General features: G+C 41.6%; 1 protein-coding gene across 2 annotated transcripts in view; it reads right to left on the bottom strand.

The window, feature by feature from the left end:
• The window catches only part of DIS3L2 (DIS3 like 3'-5' exoribonuclease 2), a 195,592-nt gene that overhangs the window by 129,602 nt on the left and 39,393 nt on the right, over nucleotides 1-26,597 (bottom strand). For both annotated transcript variants that reach the window (XM_086467581.1, XM_086467582.1), the window contains exon 7: nucleotides 6,585-6,819. In XM_086467581.1, the coding sequence (XP_086323707.1) occupies nucleotides 6,585-6,819 (235 nt within the window). The remainder of the gene's footprint in view (nucleotides 1-6,584; nucleotides 6,820-26,597) is intronic.

Below are 26,597 nucleotides of genomic sequence, written 5' to 3'. Positions count from 1 at the left end.
TTCCTTCCTGCGCATGCATTTGTTCCTCAAGTGTGTGTGTCCACTTTCACTATTGCATGGAAAATACGTTAGCTGAATGAATCCTAATCTGATCCATCCTGGAAACCTTGCTGCTAACAATGACCGTACTCTAACATGTTTATATTCACACCCACCATTCATTCTCAGTATCATGCCCTCTCACTTAACACAGGTGAATTCAGGAACATAGGGTAATATGTTGAACTTAATTTCATTCCTGTTATCTAATTGCATAAGTATTTTTTTTTTCCTTACTTAAGAAGTCATTTTGGGGTCAAGATAACTTAACTAGGAAAGAACAGTATAAGAAGCTTTCCCAACATTAACTTCCACTGCAGGCTTCAGCTGTGCAACAAGAGAGTAACTGGAGTTTATTCAGCCTGTAGCATTTACTCAATGCAACTGTAAAGCCCAATTTGTTCAATACCAGTAGAACACTTTTCTTAAGTTGTGATACTGTTTATTCTTCAAGTAGTCTATGCTCTCATTTCAGAAAAGTTATAGCAACAACCAAAAGAGCTAGATCCAGAGACCTGCAAACATGAACTTAGGATAAACTAATACAGAGCTGTCTCAAGCAGCTGAAACGGCTCCAGCTTCTCTGTTGGTTTTCCAGGCTTCAGTCGAGTGAAACCGATCTGATTTTTGACAGTTCCACCTCAAAGATTTCTATTAAAAGCCGTGTAACTGAGAAGATTTCCTGGTGAGCTTTCACTCTGCTGTGGCCTAGAAATGTTAAGAGCTATGCAGTGGAGAGGATCCATCTCCAGAAAGCTGCAGGCTAGGAAAGAAGCGTGAAGGCTCCTTAAAAGCACTCAGAGTGAACAGGAGCCTCTGAAGAGGAGGGAGAACAACATTTATTCCTTCCAGCAGCCAGTGACATTGGTGGGCCCCAAATTTGTCAGAGATTTCATGGCAGCCAAACTAAAAGAAACGGGAACCTGACCAGAGAGATAGCATGCAGTTCAGATTCTCATCACTATCTTCCGTTCCCTACCAGGCTTGGCCAAGGAGGGGAATAGCAGTATCTCTCTAGACTCTGCTTATGCCAATACGAGACACTGCTAACTACAAAAGGACTCCAGGTGCCAGAGGAAGACACAAAAGGCAGGCAGGCACCTTGTCAAGCTTAAAAGAAGAGAGGACACAAAAGAGGGGGCACAGAAGTGCATAGGAAGGTGAAGAAGTGCAAAACAGAGATTAAACTCTAGATTATAAATACATTTTTCTCCTTTGCTAGAAGGATCCAAAACCCTCTCTATGCTTCTAGAGCATCATCTTGAGAAAAGAATGGCTTAGTGACCATACGGTGAAGTTACCAAATGCCACTACTCCTGTTGAGCCAAGCAATCCCAAAATAGTCAAAACCAGCCTCCGGTCAGTAGCAGTATGGACAGCAAACAAGTTTAGGTCACAATTTCTGACCTTACCAGGACTACTAGAGACTAACAGTCACATTTGGCTTGAAAAGAGATCAACCAGCATCCACCTGGCCAATGCTGAACAGACAGAGAGACAGGAGCAAGTTCTGCAGCAGCTCCAACCCAAATTCTGTTGGCTCTACCTAGTAACTACCAGCTATTCAATTCAATTTTCCATCACACAATTGGCTGAGTTAGCTGTCAGTTTACTCTGCCTGTAAATGAGCTATTTCTGTTCAAACTCCATTATGTCAAGGCAGTGAGCAAGCCTCAAACATCCACATATTCAAACTCTGATTTGCAGAAGTGTAGGTGTAAGCGGAAATCCTGAACAAACATAACTATCTGATTGCTGCCAGGGCAGCCAGTCCACCAACTTGATGACTTCTGTGAGCCACCCTGTGGGAAGCAGGATATTCTGTGTATCTGGTAAAGTAAGATCTCTCGTGAGAAGAGCTGAAAAAAGCTGAGCAAACTAGTTTGACAAGGATAGCTTTTGGCATAGTGACATGGTTTAACAAACTTTTAGTTTAATATCCCTTCACTAAGAAGGGCTGAGGCACTTTTACGAGCACAGCTGCCATTCTCAAGAGTACAAGTAGCTGCTACTGTTTGATTGCTGATGTTTCTTTATCAGTAATTTGATTCCAGTATTTAACAGCTCACATTTGTATGAAACTCACATGACACGCAAGTCTGTGTAGGGATACAGCATTGTAAAGTATTCTGTACAGAACATTTTGCACTCTTCCTGGGATGGGAGGATACAGAGAAGTTTCTATTTTTTATTACATATTGAAACGGAGTATAAGGAAAATCCTTCTACTGCAGTGACAAGTCACAGAAATAATGTATTATAGCTCAGTACTAAGTGATAAGATAAGAGTTACACTACCTCTGTTGCAGTAGTCGATGTGAATGAGGAGTAAGGAAAAGAATTACAGACCTGGCAAAGGTCATGTCAACTGGTGGATGACCTCTCTGGATAGCAGTGACACAGAGTAAGTTGATGTCTCAGGCTAAAGCACAGAGGACTTGCATGTCAATACCAAGCACTATAGAGAATTAAATCTTTTCTGTGTACACAATATTGTTCAGACTAGTACCAGGATGCTATTGCCTTGTTCTTTGCCTGCATTTCAACAGGGCATAGAAACCCCAGAGAAGGGAGCTGAGAAACTTTCTTCAGGGTGCTCCTTCTTACCGTCTTTGTAAAGAGAAAAAAACCAAAAACAAAACCAAAAAACCAGAAAGTTTGTTCAGTGTGTAGAGATAGTCATGCCTTGGAAATACAGCTGAAAATGCAAGAGGAAAGAGATTTGCAACTTTGCTAAAAAAGACCTACCTCCAATGACCAAAACTTAACATTAAGACAATCTAACTGTGGAACAGGAAAACATTGCTCTTTGTGTAGAACAGCATGCTGGAGAGAAAAATGGCTCATCACTTCCTAGATCAGAGACTTTCCTGAAGACAATCTTTAACACAACTTCTTTACAAGAAAAGTTCAGAAAAGCAGAGCAAACTCAGGACAGCTTCTGGCAGAGTGACACCAGTTATGAACTTTTATTTAAATATCCTCGAGCAAAGCAAGACTGACGTACTTTTATGACCACAAGAACTTTTCAGAAAGTTCACAGGCTGAGAATTAGGCTGAATGTGATGGTGTCTTCACTTCTGTGGACTTCCCTCTTGCTTATCCCTTCCCCTCTGGGGTCTTCGGAAGAGAAGGGCAGGAAGCACTTAGTGAAGACAGATCAAACATCTGAGTCTCAGCCTGCAGCCCCATGCATAACAATTTCAAACAGTTTGTTTTAAGCCCCACAGCGGCATAGAAAGCCCAACATACAATGACTTCAGGGAAATTCAGTCCACTCAAATCTGGGCCATAATCAGCGTACACAATGTTTCAGGCTTCAGCGCTTCTGACAGTAAGGGCCAACCCCAAATTCTTTGCCCCAGAGTGTAACTAGAGATAGAGGGGGCGACTGCGCTCTGAAGAGGAACAGAGCCACAACGAGGCATGAGACACCAGCCAGGGTAGAAAAGATGTCAAAACAGCCTGCACTCCCAGCATGACCCAGAGTGCTTTTATTTGAATGACACATTTACTTTTATTCTTCATGGTTCATTCTGACCATCAGCAGCAGAACAAATAAGCCAGCAACAGAGGTATTGCATAATTCTACTCCTCTGTCAGAGAGGACAAAAGCCATCTTGCAACTGAGAGGCAGCAATCTGCGGAGCCTGTGTACATGCACAAAGATTTAATCACTGTCTCAACACGGCTCTGTTTTTTCACCCCAGAATGAGTAAAATTTACTTTTGGTTCTATTAGAGTAGCTATGGATATTTTTAACCTCCAGAAAGCTGGTGGCTTTTTTGTTTAGTTTGGATTTTGTTCAGGTCTTTTTTGTATATATATATATATGGATCTTTTTATACGTATACACATGTACACACACACACCTATGTATGTATATACATACATAAAGTACATGAGAACATTTCTTGATTTTATTTTATTAAATATGATTCCCTTGATGGCATCTCTGTCCAGCTTGAAGCCTTCAGACTTCTCTGTGTCAGGAAAAAAAAAAAAAAAAAGAAATCCCAGTACACGTGTTCATTTAAGAGTTGCACTGGTCACAAATTACTTCTCCTGCTCTGTTCTGTGCATAAGGCCATGCAATGAGTCTGTGTAACAAACACCATAAAGCAATACTCTCAGGGAAAGTAAGTAAAGCACTGGTTTTGCTGGGTCAGCAAGAAATCCCTCCATGGGATCTCATCTCCCATCCACCTCTGTGTTTTGCTGCAGTAGTTGTTTCCAGCAGAAGGGATGTAACACAAAAGAAAAGGCTCACAGGCAGCTTGAAAGGAAAGTTCAACAGGCAGCATCAGCCAAGCAGCCCTTCCAGGGGAGGCCCACAGTACACAGGGAAGGGCACTTCCACTCACCAGAGTCCAGCTCTGTGAAGCACTGTCTCCTGATCCCGGTACCACACTCCGCTGGATGCCTTTAGAAAGTCCAGCAGATATTATCCTCTGAGGCTAAGTTCTGCCTTGAAAAAGTGTATGTTTCATCCTTTCAAAAAAACATTTTGAGCCACACCTGTGAAGGCTGAATTTGGCAGGCTCTTTTCTTTCTTCATGACAGTTATCACTGATGCTAGAATAACTATAGCTGTTTTCCAGGCAAGACTTAAAATCTGGATAAGTGATGATATGAGAAATTGCATGAAAGACAGGAAACAAGCCAAAGCAATCATCAACTGCTCAAAAACACCTTCAGAAAAAGCAGCATCATAAACTTTATATGTATAAAAAAGGAAGGACATTAAAAAACAGAGCAAGAAGAAACTGGAGAAAAATCCATATGGGTTACATGGACAAAGAAGCTGAAGCAACTATTAAAAGAGGTGATAGCAAAATACAAACTCAGCAGAAATCTAACTGGCACATCCACATCAGCCACAAGGCTTGTTAAGGATGAACACAGGAAGGCCTTGAAAACAAAAGAAAACAGTTGGCTTAGGCAACTGCAATGGAAAAGTAGGTTGGATCTCAATTGTGTAGACAATAAGCTGATCTAACATTTTCCGTTCAAATATTCTCCAAAGACAGAATTAAATGGCAAAAATCACTCAGATGGCACAGATTTGAAGAGATGACTTGATAACCTCCAACACAGGTCACTCCAGAGCACCTCGAGGAACTACAATGCACCAGGAAAAGTAACTCTCATCAAGCCTCTAAACTAAAGCACAGTCATACAGCTAAAGTAAAATGTTGGTTTAAGTCTCTATTTTAGACAGCAGTGTCAAACTAGAATATATTTCTCTGAATTATCATTTGGCATCGCTATGGGAAGCAACAGACAAGACATGTGACTCAGGAGCATTTTAGTAGATTCAGAATCGTCGAATCAAAGTGGCAGCTCAACGGTGTGCAGCTATTACAGTGTCTGAGACTGCCAGAAAGATGAGGTTAATAACCACTGTGTAAAACACCCGCAGACAAGACGAGTTACTCCCAAGTCAAGCCCTGGAAAGCAACGAAACAAGACGGAAGTTGGTTCACATACCTTGGCAGTAACTCAAAGACAGTGAAGGTACCCCGAAGGAAATAGCATCATGAACTGGTGAGGTGGCAGCTCCATTCATGAGCTGAAACCAATGTTTTGTCATAAAAACTACAACACTTCCCCTCAAATGTTATTTCCAGTTTTATTAACAGATGAGTGTGAAAAATGGAAGTCTACCAACAGTATAGGCAGAGGTCTGTGCATCTTTAAAAGCAATCTCTCAGGAAAACATGAGGTATTACATAGAACAGCTTTACAACCACCACCAAGATTTGTCAGAGACCAACAACTACTTATGTCCTAAGTTACTGCCATCTTTTCTGGACAACTAGGGCATGCATCAGGAACACACCCAAATATCCGTCCTGAGAAATTTTTCACCAGCAGCTGAAGGCACACGTTAAATGTGCCAATTGTCAGAATCCTTTCAACACACAGCTCTTCAGGAAGGGATTTAGTACTAGAAAGGACATGCAAAGAGCAGCATAAGCATAGTTTGGGACAGGGGAGCGTATTTTATTTTGCCCTAAGCAACACTTGATGGTTTGGATGGAATTCAGATTCAGAATAAAATAGGTTTGCCTTCAAAACAGATCGCATAATTGGCTTTAGGTTTTAGTGCAATTTTCTTTTTAAATGGACCAAATCTTTAAGTTGCACATAACTGTTTGAAAACAGCAACAAACCTAACTGCCCCTAAGGAAATATATTCTTATCCCCAAACTGAAACACATAGATTGGCCAGCCAAGCTGCGATGAAGGAAACTGCTACAGCAGCATCTTGAATTAAACAGCAACCAGCAGTCCCCAGACAGCCCTGAGAATCGCAAATCTAAAGGTGTGACTTGTGTTTCACAGATTTACTTTGCATCAATCAAAACTACATAAAACCCAGGCCTTAATATCCATTCAAAACTATGAAGGCAGTTTACCAGAAAGGGATAGAAGTGATAAGACATTAAGCTTTTTATGTCTGTATTTTATATCTTGCAACAAAGTAATACTTCAACAGTTTGCCCAAATAAAGGTTTAAATCAGCAATCTGATCTACTCACCCCTTTCACCAGTATCCAGGGAAAGTTTCTTAATGTCATCAGTCAATACATCCTGCAAGTCATCTTGTCCATGCTCTGCATCGTTATCATCAAACTGAGCTTCTATAATGACATCCGGACTTTTAGCATCGCCTTTCGCTATCTCTTGAGGAATGCAAGTCCCCAACACATCTTCAGGGACATCTGATTCATGCGTGGCTTCTGTTTCTTTGTCACTACCATCTGGCTTTATTACCTGAAGGAGCAGGGGATTAAAAAAAGAAAAAAAAAGAAGAGGCAAGCTAAATCACTGGACTGAAGAAAGAAAACATTATCTTTCCTTTTTCATCTGCATCCCCAAGGAGCTGACAATGAATGGTGGGTGGCTGGTGGCACACTGCAATTGCCGTGTAATTAGCCACAGATATTGCACAATCAAAAGAGGTACCTCACTAGGATAAGATGGGGAACAACATGGCTTTTGCAGTAACTCAACTGTGACAATAATGAATCCAAAGTGTATCTAGAGCATAACCATACAGTTCCTGCCAAGCCTCTAATCAGCTCTCCAGAAGTTGGGACTAAGCACAGAGAGGGAGGAGGATACACTACAATGTAATGAGTTGCTTAGACCATTGTTCACCAAGATACACTAATCATCCTGGGAAGTCCCAAAACTCAGGCAGTTCCAGCCAATGCTGGGATCATGTCAAAGCACATCTCTGGGACAGCTCTCCAACACACAATTAGGAACAGACTGAAAAAGTACAGAGAACATTGTGCCCTGCGACCTGTGGGGGAACTGGACTCTGGCAGCTTGGTAAGGCACCAAGCTTTACGTTTATTTTAGGCTCCAGTCTTTTTGTTAAAGGCACTCAATTATTGCTGTTACTTATACAAATCTCCTAATTAAATTACTGAGAGGAATGAACTCAATTAAAGTACAAATTACATACCTGTTAACTAACTGATAATTTAGATAAGTAACTCTGTCCACTGCTACAGATTTGTCCCCACTTTAGTGCCGCAATGACACACAGGGAGGAGAAAACATACACGTAATCATATTAAAAGAAATCATAAACAACCCATGTTCTCATAAGTATACACCAGATCTGGATGGCAACCCTCATTGCATGTGACAGAGGCAAAAACTACTCCATCTCAGGATATAATGATCAGAACGGTTGATACCTTGGATACATATGCCTTTTCTAGCATCCTTCATGCAACCAACAGCAAGCTGCAAGCACCTACCTGGCCCTGGAACCTAGATCCAAGTTTTAGTTTCAAAAGTGTTTGTGTTTCACTCAAGCTGTGGTACTTCAGTGTCAGACTCAAATCAGCATGGAAGAAGAAATAACCTACTAAAATTAAAATCACAAAGAAACTAAGTAAGCCCATTCCAATGCCCTCCCAGCGACTGAGCTCCTCTCTAGCTCCTCTGGTGCTGGTGTTCACTGGGCAGGTAACTCCCTGGAGATGCTCCTCCAAGGTCCCCAGTCCTCAGCATTGCTAACCCAGTACATGACAGCAGCAACTCAAAACACCAGCAAGGCAAATGAAGGGCCCTCTAAAAAATGTAATTAAAAAACCCCAAACTTCCTAGTGACATAGTTTATGACAGATACAGTCACTAGAAATAAGCATAAATAGCCTCAACAGGTTCTAGCTGACGACAACCATTCCCAGTAAGAAAAATACAATCCAAAAGGCTCCACAAATCATTGTTTAGTAACTAAAAAGCAAATAGATCAAATCAGACCTGTGCAGGGAAGACTTTCACAATTTTACCTATACAGAGCTACAGACATGCTTTCAAGCAGTACCCATTTCTTTGTAATCTATTCACAATACACAACAGAAGTAAAATAAATTTTAAAATGGGGTTGAATTTAAGTCTCTAAAAAAAAAAACCCCTCAGATGACACTACTTTGAACTCTTGTTACCTTTTGTGACTCTGCTTTCCAGCTTTATTTTCATTTTTTAATATGTATATAATTTGTTACCATAGCAGATTTTGACTCAAACATTAAATTGTGACAAAAACGGAAAAAAGTTTGGCAGAAGGTAGGAAAATGGCCGATTATTAAACCTGGCTACATTTGGTACATAAAATACTGACACACAATGGTCTGGGCAAGAACAGTCTATTAGATTAGAGAGCTGACAAGGCTCCACATGCTAGTGATTCTGCCAGTGTGCCTATCCAAAAAGAAAACCAGTGTCAACAGTAATGTTTGGACCCTAGCATGGTCAGATGTGGATGTATTCAGCTCTTAAATTTCAATTGCACCAGATGTGTGCAAGTGTGCAACTGCAGCAGGAGTTCATTTTCTTCAACCCCTTCAGGCTTTGCCTGAATTTCTTTCTTTCCAACTCGTTCTTTGGAGAGTGTGAGATGTGTTTCGGGTGCTAAATTACGAAGCTTTCTATATGCAATGCAGAGAACACCAAACATACCTGAATGATAGGAAGTACTTCTCTAAAGATGCAGCACTGAAAAGCTTATGCTTGAAGAGTTTACGTTGCATTAAAGAAGGCAGCAGATACAATTTATTTTTAAATGCTATATGCTAAAATTATCATGCTTCCCCCAAGCTAGAGGATACACATTGCTGTCGCTAGCTAGCGTGATACTCCAGCTGTGACTACCTAAGCCCCCAGTCACACATTTCCTTATGGATTTGCAAATGGATTTTTAAGTAAAGTTTTCCAGAGTCCACAAAATCATGACCTCCACACAGCATAGAGCAGCAAAATGTCCAGATGCTGGCAAGCGCAGACAAGAGGATTTGCTTTCTTTTTAAGGCCAAGACAGATCATTTAGGCTGACCTCATACATAACAGGACAGGGAATTTCACCCAAGATTTCTTACATCACACCAAAAATTTAGGGAAGCTGTACATCACAAGACTGGAAAGCTGCATAAGACTTTACAAAATCAGGAGCTCACTGGATACAATTACTCTGTTTAAGATGATCAGAGTTGCTGGCCAACATGAGCTCATCACACAGATTCCAAAGAGGAGGATCCTTCTGTATATGAGAAACAGCAAATCTAAGCGTGACAGAATAAGTATTTCTTACATGCAGCATCTCAGAAACCAAAAAATGGTGATATTGCACTCTCCTATTTCTCATTATGCAATTGAAGCTCGTACATGACATAATGCATACAGCTAGAACGTATTGGTACTTATCAGAGATGCAGAATAAATCAAATACAAACTGGCTAAGTCTATCACGTCATCATATGCGCAGTACAGAGCACCGTTCTCTGCCAGTGCAGCTGACTCTGCATGGACCCAGAAGGAGGGGATTCCTCCTTGCTGCATATGCATGAAACAAATGACCCTGCTGCCACGCAAACGTCGCAGGATGCATGGGTGAAGTCCCTTAAAGGACTTCTACTTCCTGACCTGGGAAGTCAAATGTCAACCTTATGATAGTATTATTTTCATACGCTCTTTAATGACAATAATTTTAAAAAAGTTTCAATAAGCATTCTGATGAAAGCCAATTGCTTAGTTGAATGTCTGATCCTTAAGATAGTGGCTGGATAAGTTTCCTTCCAACTTTAAACAAACATCTATCACTGAACAAGCATCAAGTTTCTGCCCCACAGTGATTGGTTTGTAAAGTCATAGATGACTGAATACAAGATCTTTGAATGAAAAATCCCATTTCAACCATAAATATAATAAAAAACAGCTAATGGGCAAGAACTTCCTGGCATGGAGACATAAAATCTGGACAGCAGAATGATTACCTCACTGCATCCAGCTCAGTCTTGAAGTAGCCATCAAATGAACAATTGTCCTTACTCGGGAGGAATTTGTTCCAACAGAAAACTGAACCTGGAATCTGTGCATCTGAAAGCACAAGGGTTACCTCCTGAGCTGCAGGAGAAACTGCTTTCTCTGTCAGAAGCAATCTTATACCTGCCCCATCACTTCCAAGCTTTTCACAGACTTTCCACCTAACCCTCACATCCACACATGGACAAAGTCCAGGCCTGTTTACTCTCAGATCAGGTATGGGGTTTTGCTGCTGCTTCCTCAATGGCAACAGCTAACAACTCACATATTAGTCTATAATCTCAAACTACTGTACCAGACCAGTGATTTTCAATCATCTTTGAACTATTAACCCCCAGGCATTTTCCAATAAATGCACCAAGCCCCCAAAGTGTTTAAGCCTGACACTAATAGGTTTGCTTTTCTTCCTTATTCATCTCTGATCCTTACAAGCAATCCATGAATCCTCATAGATCTGAAAGTGGAAAATGGATGATTGCTGGACTAGACACAGTTGGACCGATGCACCTTGCATGGCTAAAAACATTTCACATAGGGTCACTGTTTTCAACAGAAGCTTGTGCAAAGAGACCTGCTTTGCTGAAAGCATCTCGCAGGTACGGAAGCAGGATCATCTTCACTACAGCCGTTCTGGATACAGATTCAATAACAATGAAATTCTTCACCTCACTCAAAATGCTGGTATTAAAAAGAGCATTTTCACAAGGACACTGGGGAAGAATGGAGATGGTATAGCACACCACCTTTTCTCTGTAAGTCAGTCAAAACCCAGCAAAATGCCTCATAATGAGTAATCAAACCCAAAATGTGTAACATCCAAAAGATTTTAGAAGTGACAAGCCATTGACAGTAACTCTTTTCACTGGGGCAAACAGACAATGCACAAAGAGGCTCCTCACGCTGCTAGAGAAAGGTGCAGTAGATTCACCAGAGAGTGGAAACTGAAGACAGATTCAGAGAAGACAGCAAGCTCACATTAAACAGGGAGGACTAAACATGGGAACAGCTATAAGGGAAATAAGGGCTTCAGCCCAAGCCTGCCTTCTAAGGTTTGTAAACTGAAGTAAGATGCTTTTCTTCCAAAAAAATACTTTGGTCAAACACAAGGTCTGCTTTAGCTATAGACAAGCTATTACGCTCAATATCGGGTAGGGAGACAAAGTTTAAGTCAGAGTCATCGGTCCTCTCTGCAGTTGAGCCTTAGTTAAGCAACAAGTTTGAGAAACAGAAACAAGTTGAAAGCAGAAACAGTTATTTCAAAAGAAAGACAGCTGAAAACAGGGGCTTCAGACCAAACTACCATCTCACCATTAAAAAGACCGTTGCTACCACAACACTAATACAAACACCACATTTCATACCAATACTGTGAACACCTGCATCTATTAGTCTCCCAGCTTTTGCCATATTAAACAGGCTTCACTTAAAAGCTGGTTCCCTGATGTTCACTCACGAGGGAGTAGGAACGGAGTCTGGCTAACATGAAGATGCTGTCACAGCTCATACACACTCGCTAGAGCCAAGCTACCATAAATATTGCAAGGAAGAGCTCTGCTTTTCTGAAAAGAGCAACCAAACAAAAGCTGGCTCGCTCCAGCTCTTTCTTGGATAAAGAAAGGATGGCACTTCCAATAAGAGAAAAAACACCTGTCACAACCACCCTTCCTTCTCTTTATAATCCCACGTACACCAAACAGCTCTGGCAAAGACAACAACTCAGTAAGGGTGACTAGTCTCAGTAGAAGCAGTTATGGCATTACTTTTAAAATAACAATAATGTTAGACTGGGGTTTTCTGTTGTGGTTTGGGGTTGAGGTGTTTTTTTTTTTTTTTTTTTTTTACAATCTTTTAATTCTAAATCACTGGAAACACTTGCTAACAGCCCACAGAACGGCTATTTTATATTCAACAGCACATTATCATTTACATTCCAGGCATCACACTGGATGCAATAATCATACAAACATCCAAACTAAAATCTCTCCCTCTTGATTAGGAAAAGGCTATTTGCTCCTCCCCAGTGGGCTCTCTTGTTCCCAGATGCCACATGCAGCTTTGTCACAGCAGTCGCTACAAAGCCATACTGCTGCTTGTGGATTCAAAGGGGTAAACGATCTGAGTATGCAAAGGCTTCTTGGAAACAGTGACTTTTCAGAGCTCTTCTCTGACTCACTCCCACTGCAGGACTCACTCCCACTCCAGTTGGTGAGAGGTGTGAAAGAAACAAATGAAATCTAAGGCACGTGCTTTCGAAACAAAATACAGAGACAGATCTGCAATATGCCCATCAAACCTATTGAATCCCCAAAGCCATCTCCCCTGCTCTCACCAGCATCCTGCATCCTCTCTGCTCAGACTAACCCGTAAAACGAGTTTTTACTGCAGAGGTAATTCAGATAATCAGACTGGACATCCAGGTTTACTCCAGCCCAAGCAGATGCAGCAGACAGCCCTACATCCAAGGCTTGTTGTGCAGCTGAACAAGTAACTGCAGAAAAAAACAAAACAAAACAAAACAAACAACCATGTATCTCCAAACAGCCACCTTTTCTCACTACTTCATCCTGCTTCCACCAGTAAACCTCATTCCTGAACTGTTCACTCCTCATCTCTCTGTGCTTCAGGCTGTACCTAAACATCACAGGTTACAGTGTGTCCCCTCCAAGTCCAGCTCAAGTCCTTCTCCTATCACCTGGCATAAATAAGCAGAATAACAAGTGGAAAAGTATCAACAGGGAAAATTCTCAAGACTGACCTTTCTGGATCCTAAAGCCAAAACAAGAACTGTCTCCTCACCATGTATCTCCACTCCCTATCTGGTCCCTGACCTATCATTTGCCTCTGAAAGCTCCCCGCTCACATTGCCCTGCCCCCTGTCCCACACCTACAGTCTGCTTCCAAACATGTTTATCAACACTTCATTATCATCAAGCTGGAGACAGTTGCTTCTGTCTGTCTCTCGTCATGTCTCCTCCTGCTCCTTCCACCTCTCTGTGGTCTCCCCAGACCCATCTCTCCAAAGTCTGGCGCTTGCACCACTGCCTGTAGGATTCAGTCCTAGGATCAGGACCACATTTCCTTGGGTTCATTTCATCTGGTTATCCTAGCAGGGTAAATTGAACAGCTCCATCTGTACGCTCCTGCCTTTTGTATCCTCTAACAGCTGCTGAGGAGCAGGAAAAGGCAAAGTTGCCGGAAGCAGCTGCTCCCTGCTCTGCACAGGTATCCCACGTGACATGGCACCAGTGGCGTGGATCACACCACTCCAAAACTCCAAAAAGGAGCCACTCTGCAGCCTGCAGAGGAAATACCTGAGCTCAAAGTAAACCCCTTGCCCCAAGCTGCTTCGAAAGAAGAGCTGGTAAAGGCTCATAATAAGCCCCTGGTAGGTCTGTACAACCTTTCCTAAGGATTACTTGAGAATACCTCTGAGCGATATCGCTCTGGGCTTGAGGGGATTCACACTTCAGAGTTGCTCTGTGATATTTAGACATGCTGAGGGTAACGGTGTCAAGGAGACAGGGAAGGACAGTGTCCCCATGCTTACTTGCAGGGAACACTGTATGATCTCCTTTGTAGACAAGTCAACCTGGTAAGGACTCCCAACAGCGTTACAAAGCGCTGTGTATTATTATAGCCAGATCAACAAACTTGTTCCACACTTTCCACTCCTGCTGCCACCCCCAGGATTCGATTTGGTGCTAAAAAAACAGCCTCTATTTTCAGAATACCTACTGCTATTGCACTGACCTTCCCACACACATTCCCCAAAACACAGGAGTCCCTTGAGCAGAAATGATAGAGCAAACACCTCATGTCCCAGCCACGGCTTCCCAACCCACACACTATTCTTTTATGCAGCTATATGTTGTTGCACTTAAAGCAGTGGTGAATACTTAGCCATAGCCCATCATCTGTACAGCAAATATCTCTAGTGAGAAAAGTTTGACCCCAGGGAGGTGCAAAAGATCTAGTTCAGCATCCAGCCTTTAACAACACCCAGGAATCAACCTTCTCCTACACACTCACAAAATCCGATGAGGCACACACAGTTCCTCCATCTCCTACAAGCAAACTCTTTTTCATAAAAGAGGCCCTTAAAACTGGCAGCCTCCCTGCTGGACCCCAATGAAATGTTCCTTGTACCTTGGGTCTTTGTATTGCCTGCTCCTCACAAGACCTCCCACTTAGGTGCATCTCATGAGCTGTGTGTTGCACTCCAGGCCACAGCGAACTGGAAACAAGAGTGTATCGCACAGGGCCCAGCTATGAGGTTGCCAGAACATATTGGTTTGAAACATCACAGAAAATATTCGGCTCCATATTTTCAACAGTAGCCAGGAAGAAAATGCATGGAACAATTTTGAGAACTGTTTTTCAAAAGTCATTTAAATCAAATTATGCCCCATCCACACTGGCAGCAAAACCCTCTCTACTAACTGGAACTGGTTTTCTTTTCTTTGCGTGTGTGTTCTTTTCTTTTTGGTTTAACTTTTTTAAAAAAAAAAAAACCAAAAACTGTCTCCTAGCCATCTTTTTCTGGTAATGTGGACAGGCACTGCAACACTATAGGAATGGGTGCCAGGACAAAACCTATGATGCAGAGTCCCTAGAATAAATCACTCAAGAGGGGTGGATTAGAGAAAAAGAGCAACATAAGGTTACGTCTTCAAAGGTACCATTCTCTGAAATCACTGCATTTTCAGCAAACTACTGCCGAAAGATATCTACTTTGTATCTGATGTGAAGAAGCAGACAGGTTTTTGGATTATTTGCAACTACAAGACAATACCATGAATCAATATATATTTTAAAAGATGTAATTATTACACAGTGCTTGCATGTAATCAGAAAAGAATCTACTTGTGCTGAGTGTGTATCATTTGAAAGTTGCAATGCCAAGCAAATCCACACCGTTGGCTCGCACAAAGCCAAAGTATTATCCATTACTGCCTTTTTTTTAAAAAAACAATACAAGTATGTATGAAAAACATATTTCCTGGAAACATTGATACTCTTTGAAGACTTGTTCAACATTTCATAAACCGAACAAGCCTGTACCCGCACGTGCCCGTAAGAGCAAAGCAGGTTGACAATGCAAACTGATCAAAATGTACTGGAAGGGCTATCCAAGATATTTGCATACCTATACCTCCCAAGGCTATATAGGTTTGAAGCTTTGTTCAGAACTGTGCAAAAATTATTTCCCATGTATCTAAGAAAATCTCTTTCAGCACTTAAACGCATCAAGGCAGGAAACAAACCAACCAACCAAGAGTTAACATGTTGGGGCTCACGCCTTAAGACCCTCACTTTCTTTTTTTTGTTCCTTTCGACCAGGCTCCAAGTGCCAGCTCCCAGGGGTCTCAGCCCTGCGCATGTTTTGACACACTTTCAAAGCCCAGAATGGTACACCTGGGACAAAGCACACACTGCTCAGGAAGTGCACGGGGGCCAAGAAAAGCAATAGAAATTTCCACAGTTAACTTGCATTACTGGTTGCCAATAAGCCTCTTATTATGAAAAACCATAACTGGAAACTGTCATATTACAGAACAATTTATGGAAGTTTTCGGAGTATATATGCCCCAGTGGGAACTTCCTTTGACTGGTGTGTTCCATCAGCCCAGGTCTGCTCATTTATTCACACAGTGGGAGAAGAGCATCAGGAACCTAAACAAGCTGTTGCTGAAGTGTCACTAAGGCTCCCACTCTAGAGGTGCTTCAAATAGTTCTTAGCAGCTTAGTCTTTCCAGTCATCCATCTTTATGGCTGCATTCAGCAAACAGCTGGACTGCCCTATCTTTATTTCATTTTATTTTCTGCAGGAACATTCGTGCACTTTGTGATCAACTGCTCCTCTGAGGACACAGAAAGCAAAACGCAGTTGCTCTGGGATGAGTACATCCCGCTATGCCTGTCTCAATCCCATCAAACGAGCTTGGTAAAATTAGATCCTACTCCTACAGTCTCTACCCTGTCACCTACATTAATTAAACTGGCACCTACATTAATTCCTAAACCAGATTTCAATTGTGTTAAACTATGTCTCCAACCAAGAACAACAGCCTCCCCCAATGCCAGCACGATACTACTAAAGTAAACGGCACAAAACCAGCCAGTGCTTCCTTTGCAGATAGTCATGTTTTGGTGTGAAGGTAAATGGATTTCATAACATGTGCTGGAGATGCATCCCAGGAAACTTAGAGACTTTTCTCAACAGCAGACTGGAAGTCCACTTTAACACTACACTTTCCATACAGGAGCCGGCAGGTACCATCTGCCAGAGCGGTTTCTCCCTACAATGAGCTCCATCCTCTAGGAAATGGGTTGAGACATCAACTGACCATCAGGTTAACTGTATTTTGGCACACTGTGCACTGCCAGTTCCAGTCATGCAGACCAATCCCACTGTGAATTCAGTACCTTCCCCATCACCCTGGGATGGGCACTGAAAAGGCTCTGTGCTCAGGGATAGCCACGGCTGAAGAGGACCACCCGCAGAGGAAAGGAACTGGAGGAGATAATCCCTGCAAGCACAGTAAGTGGGGGAAAAGGAAATCAGATGATTCACTGGGTATAAAAGATAACAGCTTCCTCTACTGCTCAGAGCTTTCTGTGTCCCTCAAAGTCATTTCTGAAGAGAAGACAAGCTGTGAGCCAAACTTACTCCTTCACACTTGATATCAGCAAATTTTGACCCTGGACAGAATCTCATTGCAACACAGAGCACCAAGTGCCTGGGGAGGAGAAGAGGGAGTTGACAACAGCAGCACATTGTGCTCACAGATTTCTGCAAATACACAGGCTGGGTTATCAAGCTGGGAAGGTTTCCCAACTGTGACCTAAACCTGCTACATATCCATTTATTTGGGCTTCCTGACTTACAGACCATTTCACTCAAATGCACAGAGAAGTCCTTGAATGCCTAGTTAGAAAGTGCAGGTGGGACTGCCTTCATATTTAATCACTACCGAAGCCAGAAAATCCCAGACTTCCATATCTATCTTAGACTGTCAACAGGTTCCTTAGGAAGAGCATAAGGAAAATAGTCATGGGCAACTGAGAGCAGGATTAAGTCATTCAACCGTCTTGCCTAGTTTGCACTCCTTGACACTGTGCTAGGCAGATACGTGTATTCTGTCCTGGAGATGTTACAGACGAATTTCACACGGCTAGCAATGCAGAGCCCAAGTGTGAAAAGAAGGCGGAAAATAGCAAAGCGGCTGCATGGATACGCGGGAAAGCCACAAACACAAATACCTGAACAGTTTTCATAAAGTAAGGATCTTGGGTTGCTCTACTTCAAGGGTATCAAAGCAAGAACATGTCAAAGCAAAACACATTAAGGCAGCTGGGCGAGGCAGGTGTCCCAGGAGAGAGGTGGGTATTTCTCCACTCAGAAAATGGGAATGATATTTAGTTTACATGCAGATGTGAGGATTAATATTTCCAAATACTTCACCTAGGTTCCAAGCATTACTTAACTCTTGAGGTCTTATCAGAAACACTAACACACCAGTTTGCCTTCTACAAACACAGGGAGGCTTGCTTTCTTCCTACCCGGGGTCTAAGGCTTAACCACACAGGCCATCTCCAAGGTTTCACAACCACAGATCTGACTTTCACACCAGGTAGTCACATAATCGAAGTGCAGCATTGGTTTATTTACAGCTGCTGGTTGAAATTAAGATAGTACAGAAACAAATGTCACACAGTTTGAAAAACAAAGCATCACTTTTTTTTTTTGTTGTTGGGAGAAAACAAATTCTTACTTCTACACACAAAGCTAACAGGCTTATCACTAATCAGAGCAATTACTGAATTCCTATTTAAAGATGACCTGAGACACCATTCAGTTGTATCACACTTGGGAATATCATTAGAACAGCAAAACAGAAGTAAAATCATGAATGACTCCACAGTTATAGCCATAGCATAGCCACCTCTTCATAAGTTTCAGGCACTTACTAGTAAGAATTTTTGACGATTTGGTTATCTATGCCTATCCAAAATTAGTTCATTCATTGGTCAAAACATTTAAAACCAAAGTTTCAACTAGTTTACAACCAAATTATCTGATTCTGAAATGTTTAGGTAATTGTCTATTACAATAACACAAAACTAACTTAAAAAACTTCACTGAACTTACCTCCAGCAGCAAAACCAGTTCACCAAGGTGCTCTCCAAACTGCCTTTCTGCTGTGACTTTTTCTTGTTATGTACCTTCATCTATACACAAACAGCAACGGTATTGAAGAACTAACCTCTTTCTAAAAGTGAGCCACAAACCTGCCATGACAGAAGACATGCTAGAGAGAAAGGCACAAGAGCGCAGTAACTGGTCTGTCTCCAGGGAATTGGTATGTCTGTCTTTTCCTGCTGGAAGGCAAGGAGATGCCCATTGAAGGCACAGGTTCCACACACCACCACCTCTGACAAAATGCAACCTTTCCAGGGTCATTTGTTTTCTAGTTGTGCTTGGTTGCCCCAGTCAGAACCAGGGACATACCATACCAAATGCTGCACCAAAGCACATACAACACTGCTAATGCTCAACTGAACTTTTAGGAAGTTTTTATTAAAGATAAAGCGCATTAACAGGAGGGAATGATGAGAACAAGAAGGTTACACACAGACAGCCTTTGAAAGGAGCCCATCCCAATGGAAGTTAAAGAAAACCAGGGGCCCAGGTGTAGTAAAGATGCTTCCTGAAACAGCATTTTGCTGAGGATTTATATTGCTGCAGTGTTTTCTCTCCTCCTAGTGAAAACAATCAGTATCACCAAGTTTCCTCTTGAAATGGCGGCAGGGAAACGACTGCTGGCATTTGCGTCATACGGATCTGCTCACATTACTTAGTGACGAATCTTATTAAAAAGCAAGCACCTCAAGCAAAATGTCTATAGCTCAGTTTGCTTGCATTTACCTTTAGCAACATGGTATGCTTCATTAAATTTTGAAGCAGTGTTTATTAGAAGAGTAAAACGCATCAGTATCCTCCACCAGGCTTCTCAGCTTATTTTCATGACGTCAATATTCAGGTCTACTTAATCCAGTGAAAATATACATTGATTAAACATGGTCTCAGAGCATCTCCTGCAGCACTGAAAAATGCAGTAAATAGGAATGGCATATTTTTACTTCTTTCCTTCAGAATTAAGATTTTACCATTACCATAACCAAGGTATATCTCCCCTTTGCAAACAGCAATTTAAGAAGCCTCTCCCTGTAGTGAGGACTGGGAAGGACCAGCCACCACAGAGTTCCTTGTTTCTTGATGCCACATACCTCTGGTCTGTTTTCCCTGCCTGGCAGTGAATGTTGTTCTATCAAAAGCTTTGCCACAGAATGAATCAGAAGTTAAGCTCAATTGTTATAACTCAATACAAAATGTAATGCAGAGCAAGGGACTAACACTGGGGGGTTTCTGTTGTACTACTTCTCTAAAAGCTGAGTACCACTAACAAGAGATTTCACTGTATTCTTCTCTGTAACCTGAACTTTCAAAGCAGTCCAGGTTTTCCTTCCCTCTCTCAAAATTAATTAAAAAGCCTTATTCAAGCTTAGATTTTGTATACAAGTTTTCTGCCAAAAACAAATTTTTACAACTGAGTTTTAAGCTCCTTTAAGAAAAAAATCCAGAAATTTATAATGGAAATACTGACAGTGCCCATAATCACAAGTACAGAAACATTATTGCAATAGGTAGTTTGTATCCCATCCAAAAAGAAAAGTTGGTCTCTCAACCAAATTCCACGCTTGTTCTGTAACAAACAATGTCCAGTTATGAGATCAGTAAAAACAGGTGCAAATAAAAAATACTGGGGATTTAAACACTGATGATGGCAGCATAAAGCCATCAACCTGGTCATTAAACTCTGATTGTGCAAGATTTTTTTTTTTTAGAAAGTCCTGAATTGCTCTATACTTAATTACTCCTGGGCAAACTCTTCTCTTAGTGGTCATCACAGGCTAACTTGTCAAATCTTTGAATCGTCTTTCCAAATCCTAATAGCTTAGCCATTCTCAGAAATTATTAAGATACTGATTTATATTCAGTTTTGTCAATTTTATCTCTCAACTCGTTCTGATGAAGCCCACGACTATACACGTAACAAACTGAATCTCGCAGGCTATGCAAAAGCAGTGGTGAGTTACCTGCGACACTGCCTGGAAGAGTTACACCTCAAACAGAAAGAATCAGTGTCCACCTGTAGCAATATATTCCTCTTAATGTTCTGCCGTTCTCTCACACACTTCCAATTCTCTTAACAAATATTCAGTAAACACTGTAATGCAAAGTAGAAATACAAGAAAAATTATGCGCTTGGTTTTGTTCAAGAGGTACAAAGCTGAGGTGCTAACAGGCCACGTGGGGAAGCACCACAGTGTCAAGTATTAACCCCATTCAACACTTTGCAAAATGAATCTGAGAACGGCAAAATTCAGAAGCATGGCTCAAAAACCATGTGACTGTGAACTGGCCTTGACACCTGCTTATGTCATTAATAAAATATGTAATACATAAAGAACACTGTCCCTGCACAAAAGTGCCTTAACTGGCGCTGAAATGTGTTAGTCATCCAGCAAGAACTCTCACTTCAACACTGGAAATTGCAGAACAAGGAAATCAGATCAAACCTTCACAAGGTAGCCAGCTCAACTGCTAAGTCTGGACTGTGCTACCTGCAAACGTTCGTTACTAAAAACTACAGATTGCCAGTCCTTCTTACCAGGAAGGGAGTATCTCTCCCTTGCAGTACATTGTATAGAATTATTGAACTCTGAGACAGGCAGCTACACTGGGCTTTGAATATGCTCATTAAACAAGCCCAGTAAATTCAAAGCTGCTTCATACAGATCTGCTGAACTCAAAGCAATCTTCACTTGTTCAGTCTTCCCCTCTGGGTAAAAGTATGGGACGACATTTAACAATGTTTCTTACCTGGAAGAGGTTATTTCAAGAACATCTACAAAGGTAAACTGAAATACAGTAAATGTGTTGATGATAAATTGTTTAAGCAACTTGACAAAAGAAAAAAAGGCAAATTTGCACCCAGCAAAAAGGCAGGCTATTCCAGAAAACTGAGAAGAAAGTAAATTTGTGTTCATTACAGTTATTTATGTATCATTTAATTAAACTGTTTCCACAAAAACTTCTGTCACGTTACTTAAGAGGTCTTGAGAAGTATATTCTTGAAACTCCACAAGTGACAGGACTAAATCTCAGCTCCACCTCATCACAGGGAAGTTTGGAAAGCAGCCTCTGGAAACAGTACTGCTGCTCCGCAACTCACTGAGTTTATGTTTATCTTGTAAAAAAAGAAAAAGTTATCCCTTTCATACACACACACTTTTAAGATAACAGGATTTTCTTCACAGCTTCAAGTTAGGCACTGAAGTACTTTGTTATGATTATTGTTATCACATTGAATCCAAATGCTCTGGATTATTAATCAACTCTTCTGACAGGCCTCCAACAACGAAATATACTACGCAGCTAACAATGACTCACCATTCATCTCAAGCTGATAAAACAGAAAAGGAAGACGGGCAAGTTCTCAGATCCTACCCAGGCAGCCCACAGCTTTAGGAAACCCCTTCCACTTGCTTTCTCACCAGCATTTGTTGGCTTTGACACAGCAAACTTCCCACTTGCCTGCTCCCATTCTACCTGTAGATGACAGCTACCACACCAAAGACTATTAGTACTCAAAGCATTTACGCTGTCTCGAGAGCTGAGGACATGTGAAAAGCAACTTAATGCACTCTCAAGTAAAACATTACATCCTCCACTTCCCTTTTGCTTGATATCTCCTCAAATTCTCTGCCTTGTTTTGAAATACCTGTTCACCCTTCAAGCTAATTCGCTGGTTTATCATGTACCATGCTATCCCTATGCCATAACACCATTATCGGAAGAAGAAACCGCTTCACACAGCAGTCTGTTCTCAGGCTGCTGGGGATCCAAATTCAAATCCCACTTCTTCATTTGGGACCGAAAGTCACCACTTCCACCTCCACAGTTTGGCTGCGCTGAGCCCTGGCACTGGGGGGTGGACAATGTGCAGAGAGAAAGTAAATGAATGAGATAACACAGGGGTAGAGATTGGCCACGTCAAGTGTTGAAGCGTGCACACGCTCTCCCATCTCAGTCTTCCTGTCTTCACCCACAGACTACTGAATAAAGACTTTATAACCCCCAGCCTCCCAACCACACAGCACTGGCAGAAGTCAAACGACACCAGGAGGTTGCCCATTAGGCATGGGGAGCAACTGCAGTTCTTGCTTAACCAGTTACAACAAGCTGAGGGATACTTGCTCCATACGCTGCAACACTCCCCCGCGCACACGCACTGCTTGGTGGCATCAGCAGCTCCACGGGCACTCTGCTGGAGCAGCATGCCCCAAAAATCCTGGCCACCCCCTCCACTGCCCTTTTCTGAAGTTAAAGCTTCTGCTGCATGTTGCAGATGATTAAACGGCTTTTACAGTCCCTGATCCAAAACAAATTACAAGGGATACAAGTCTAAAAACATCCGGTGATAAGAGTTTGTTCACAGTGAAACAATCAAGCGGAAGGATTTGTCTTGTTAAACATACAAAAGGTTATCAATAACCTACCAGTTCACACCAAGTCTACCAGCTCCAGGGAGGGACTGGTTCCCACTCCATAACAACGCACCTGCGCTGCCAGCCATGAGCAGACAAGGCCAGCCACCACCACCAAAGGCATCCTTCCTCCAAGGAGCACATTCAACAAAGGCTATCTGCAACGCAAACTTGACTTCAAACCAAGCACATGATCAAACCTGCTTCCTTGTAAAACCTTAATAGGGCTTCACCATAATAAAACTAAGCAAGTTATTCAATTCTTAACTAATAATTTTCTTTCTAATTTGACCACATTGTAAAGTTGTCTTAAAACCTCCCAGAAGTTATTTTACTGCATTATGCAGTCCTACAAGTACAATTAAAATGTTCTACCCAAGCTCTACAATATGAACGGTATTTAATAATTTCTTAACAGAGTATTGCCTTCTTTGCCCAGCACAGTCCATACACCCTCAATTTATCAAACTCTTAGTCTAGGCTAGTTAAAAATAAAGCAAATACTTCAAAAACTGGATGAAAACCAGTTTCACTTCTCACACGATTCAACTGTATGCCTCTTATTTTATCTTCTCATCATGACTTTATGAGCTGTTTCCACCAAATTCCACTTCAAATGACACTGAAGAAAGCTATAAATTTGCAACTGAAAGATGCAACTTAAACATTTAATAGCTTCAAATCTGCCAACGATATAAAACAATGAGCCAGGATCAGCAAGCTCTAAAATCACTGAGACCTGACCTAAAAGAAAAACAGAAAGTTGCTATGGTGCTTTGAAATTAGGGTCAAGGTAAATTAATACACCAATCAGTCTCACTACAGACACTGCTCTCACCTGTATAAATATTACACAGCAAGTCATACAAAACATATGGATATTGCAACAGAGGTACAGCAAAACAAGCATGCTATGGCCCTCCAATACAAAAAGTAGTCTGTCTTATTTTTCTTTAACAACAAAACACAGAACTTTCAGAAATATAAATTACTCCAGCATATTAGCTGAAAACCTTGCAAGCTACAGTTCATGTAACTATGCATTCCTTGGGAACTTAAACTGCTCTTGTTCCTTTTGAACAGTCAAAAATTGCCACACAAATACCAGTGTACTCTTGACCTCCACAGGGAGCGGCTCATTCCTGTCTAATGTGCCAACAACTGCTTAAGATGAAGTTTCCCCATCGCTGGCCTGTCACGCTCATCTATCATATCAAAACTGTCACATGCACTTATATGATTTACTAGATTCTAAAGGCATTCCCTTCTAATGAATATTAGCTTCTCCAAAGCAAACCCCAAAAGCTTAAACACATCCTAAAGATTCTGTGTCTTTGTCATTTTTTCTCTCCTCATAGCCAAGTACACGTGTCAAGTTTTCATCCTGGAGTCATCAGCTGCAAAGCTTCATCCTAAGAAAAAATTCTTCAGCTAAGTCCTTCCACAGGTACAACGTTAAATGAAACCATTTTGACACACAGCATTTTACTTTAATTTGAGAGGATTCACTGAATAGATGTATCAAGTTTGGTCCATAAACCACCGACTTCAAAACAAACATCTAAAGCCCGTTTTCTGTCCAAAACAAGTTTTACTGTAGTCCTGCACTCAATTCTTTAAGCTTGTAACACAGAAACATTGACTAACCTCAACTTTAACTATAGTGCTCAGGCAGGGATAAATAGCCCATAATGCATAGGGTATTAAGGCAAGATTTAAACCTTCTTCAGTGAAAACTTTTTAAAAATCATCTCTACCTGTCTGTATTCACTTTCATTTATGAAAGACACATGAACAGGGATTCTCTATTCTCAACTCACTTATTCTGTATTTACTTGCACAGTGAGAGTATCAGGAAGACTGTGCTGGAAAATCTGACAGGTTTTGTGTAGAATTTTTTTCACAACCACATATCAAAGGTAGTTAATGCTGGGGGCGGGGGAGATATTTTTATTGTGAAGAAAAGGTTATGTAAACCTGGTAAAGAAATAAAGCAAGCTTCCCCTGGTACATCTTGGGAAAGAGCAGAGGTTTTGCTAAGCCCACGTTATTTTTCATTTCAGAGCTGAGGGGATGCGACACAGGCAGGAAGATATTTATTCTGATGCTGTTCCGACTAGCCCTGGAAAATAAAGAGACTTCAAAAATTTTAAAAGGTGACAGCAACTAATAAAGCAGCACCTGTGGCAAATTTAAAATTCAGTATTGATGTTTTTCATCACTTTTTTTTTAATATCATAATCCTATAATGTACAGTACATCTAGCCACAGACTCAGCTGGAAAAACACTTTACACTAAAAATGGTCAAAGCAGTTTAAACAAAGAGCATTTCCTTGGCTTTCTTGCTAGCCAGGACACAGGAACCGTGCTACACACCTCCTCACATCTGCAAAGGGGAAGAGATTCTCTTTAATAGACACATGGGCATAGAGCTGCTCATTAGAGGCAAGTATTTGCTCTCATCCTGGTCCCTCACCTCACCCAAGCAACATGGATCAACCTATGCAACCAGCCACTTTTATGTAAGAAGTTAAGGCTCAGGCAAGGCGCAGGGCATGGCATTCAGGCCACAAGGAGGGGTAGGAGGGAGCACGCCCAGCCTGCTCAGCCGCAGAGGTGTTGAGGCAAGTCGATGAAGACAAAAGGATACGGATGTGAAATATCCGAAGGAAGAGTACTTGACAAATACTTAGCACTTTCTAAAGTAATCAATCCTTAGCTGGTGAAACCACAGTGTTTAATCAGAGAGGGTGATATGCCAGTGTTGGGAGCTCTGTTTCCTAATACCACAAAAGCCCTGCACAAAGAGTTATGTACATTTTGTTGTCTGTCATTTTGTACAACGCCCTTCCCTCCAGCATTGGTCCTCAGGATGCATTATACATTGTTAAAGGAGATTAGTTTAACTGCAGATTTTTTAAATTATCTTTTTTTTTCTTTCACAAAGCACTTAACAGCAATCAGTTCTTGGGAACTGGAGCTCTGAGGCACAGTCTAACAGTTTATTTATGATCACAGCAACTAATTGCTCAAAGACAACCTCAGGCCCCAGGACCATTCCCACGTCACTGAAGTTGGCTGCTGCAGTGATGTGCCACTCATCCCCAAGAAACCAGTGTTGTTAACTTACTTAAGCAGCTTTGCTGATGCAGGAGGGTGGGCAGCTGAATAACTGACCACTGGATAACGCTGACTCCTTCAGTGACAAAAAGACAATGGTGAGGAAAAAAAAAATAATCAATTTTGACATGTGGTAGTGGTTCCGTTAGCAAAAAGTCTGCCCAAGGTCTCAGTCAGCTCATAGGAAATTACTGTATAGATGGAGACACTGCCCTGACAAGGCCAGCCTTCCCCTCCCAGCCTTTCCTTTGCTTGACAGTGATGGCTGCACCACACCTAATCTTTGGGCTCCGTTGTATCTTAGCCACTGATAGGAGTCACCCCATGGGAAAGTAGGATGGTGGGACTAAAATGATGTCAGGTACCATGAAGAACACTTTCCTTTTTCGCTTTAGAAACTTTTGAACCTTACAAGAGGGGAGCCATCCGCTTCTACGCCTTTTTTTTTTTTCTACAAACAAATTTTAACAATGCA

This window comes from Leptosomus discolor, chromosome 7 (genome assembly GCF_034619465.1).
Source record: "Leptosomus discolor isolate bLepDis1 chromosome 7, bLepDis1.hap2, whole genome shotgun sequence".
Lineage (NCBI taxonomy): Eukaryota > Metazoa > Chordata > Aves > Leptosomiformes > Leptosomidae > Leptosomus > Leptosomus discolor.
This window is presented reverse-complemented; position numbering and strand designations above follow the sequence as displayed.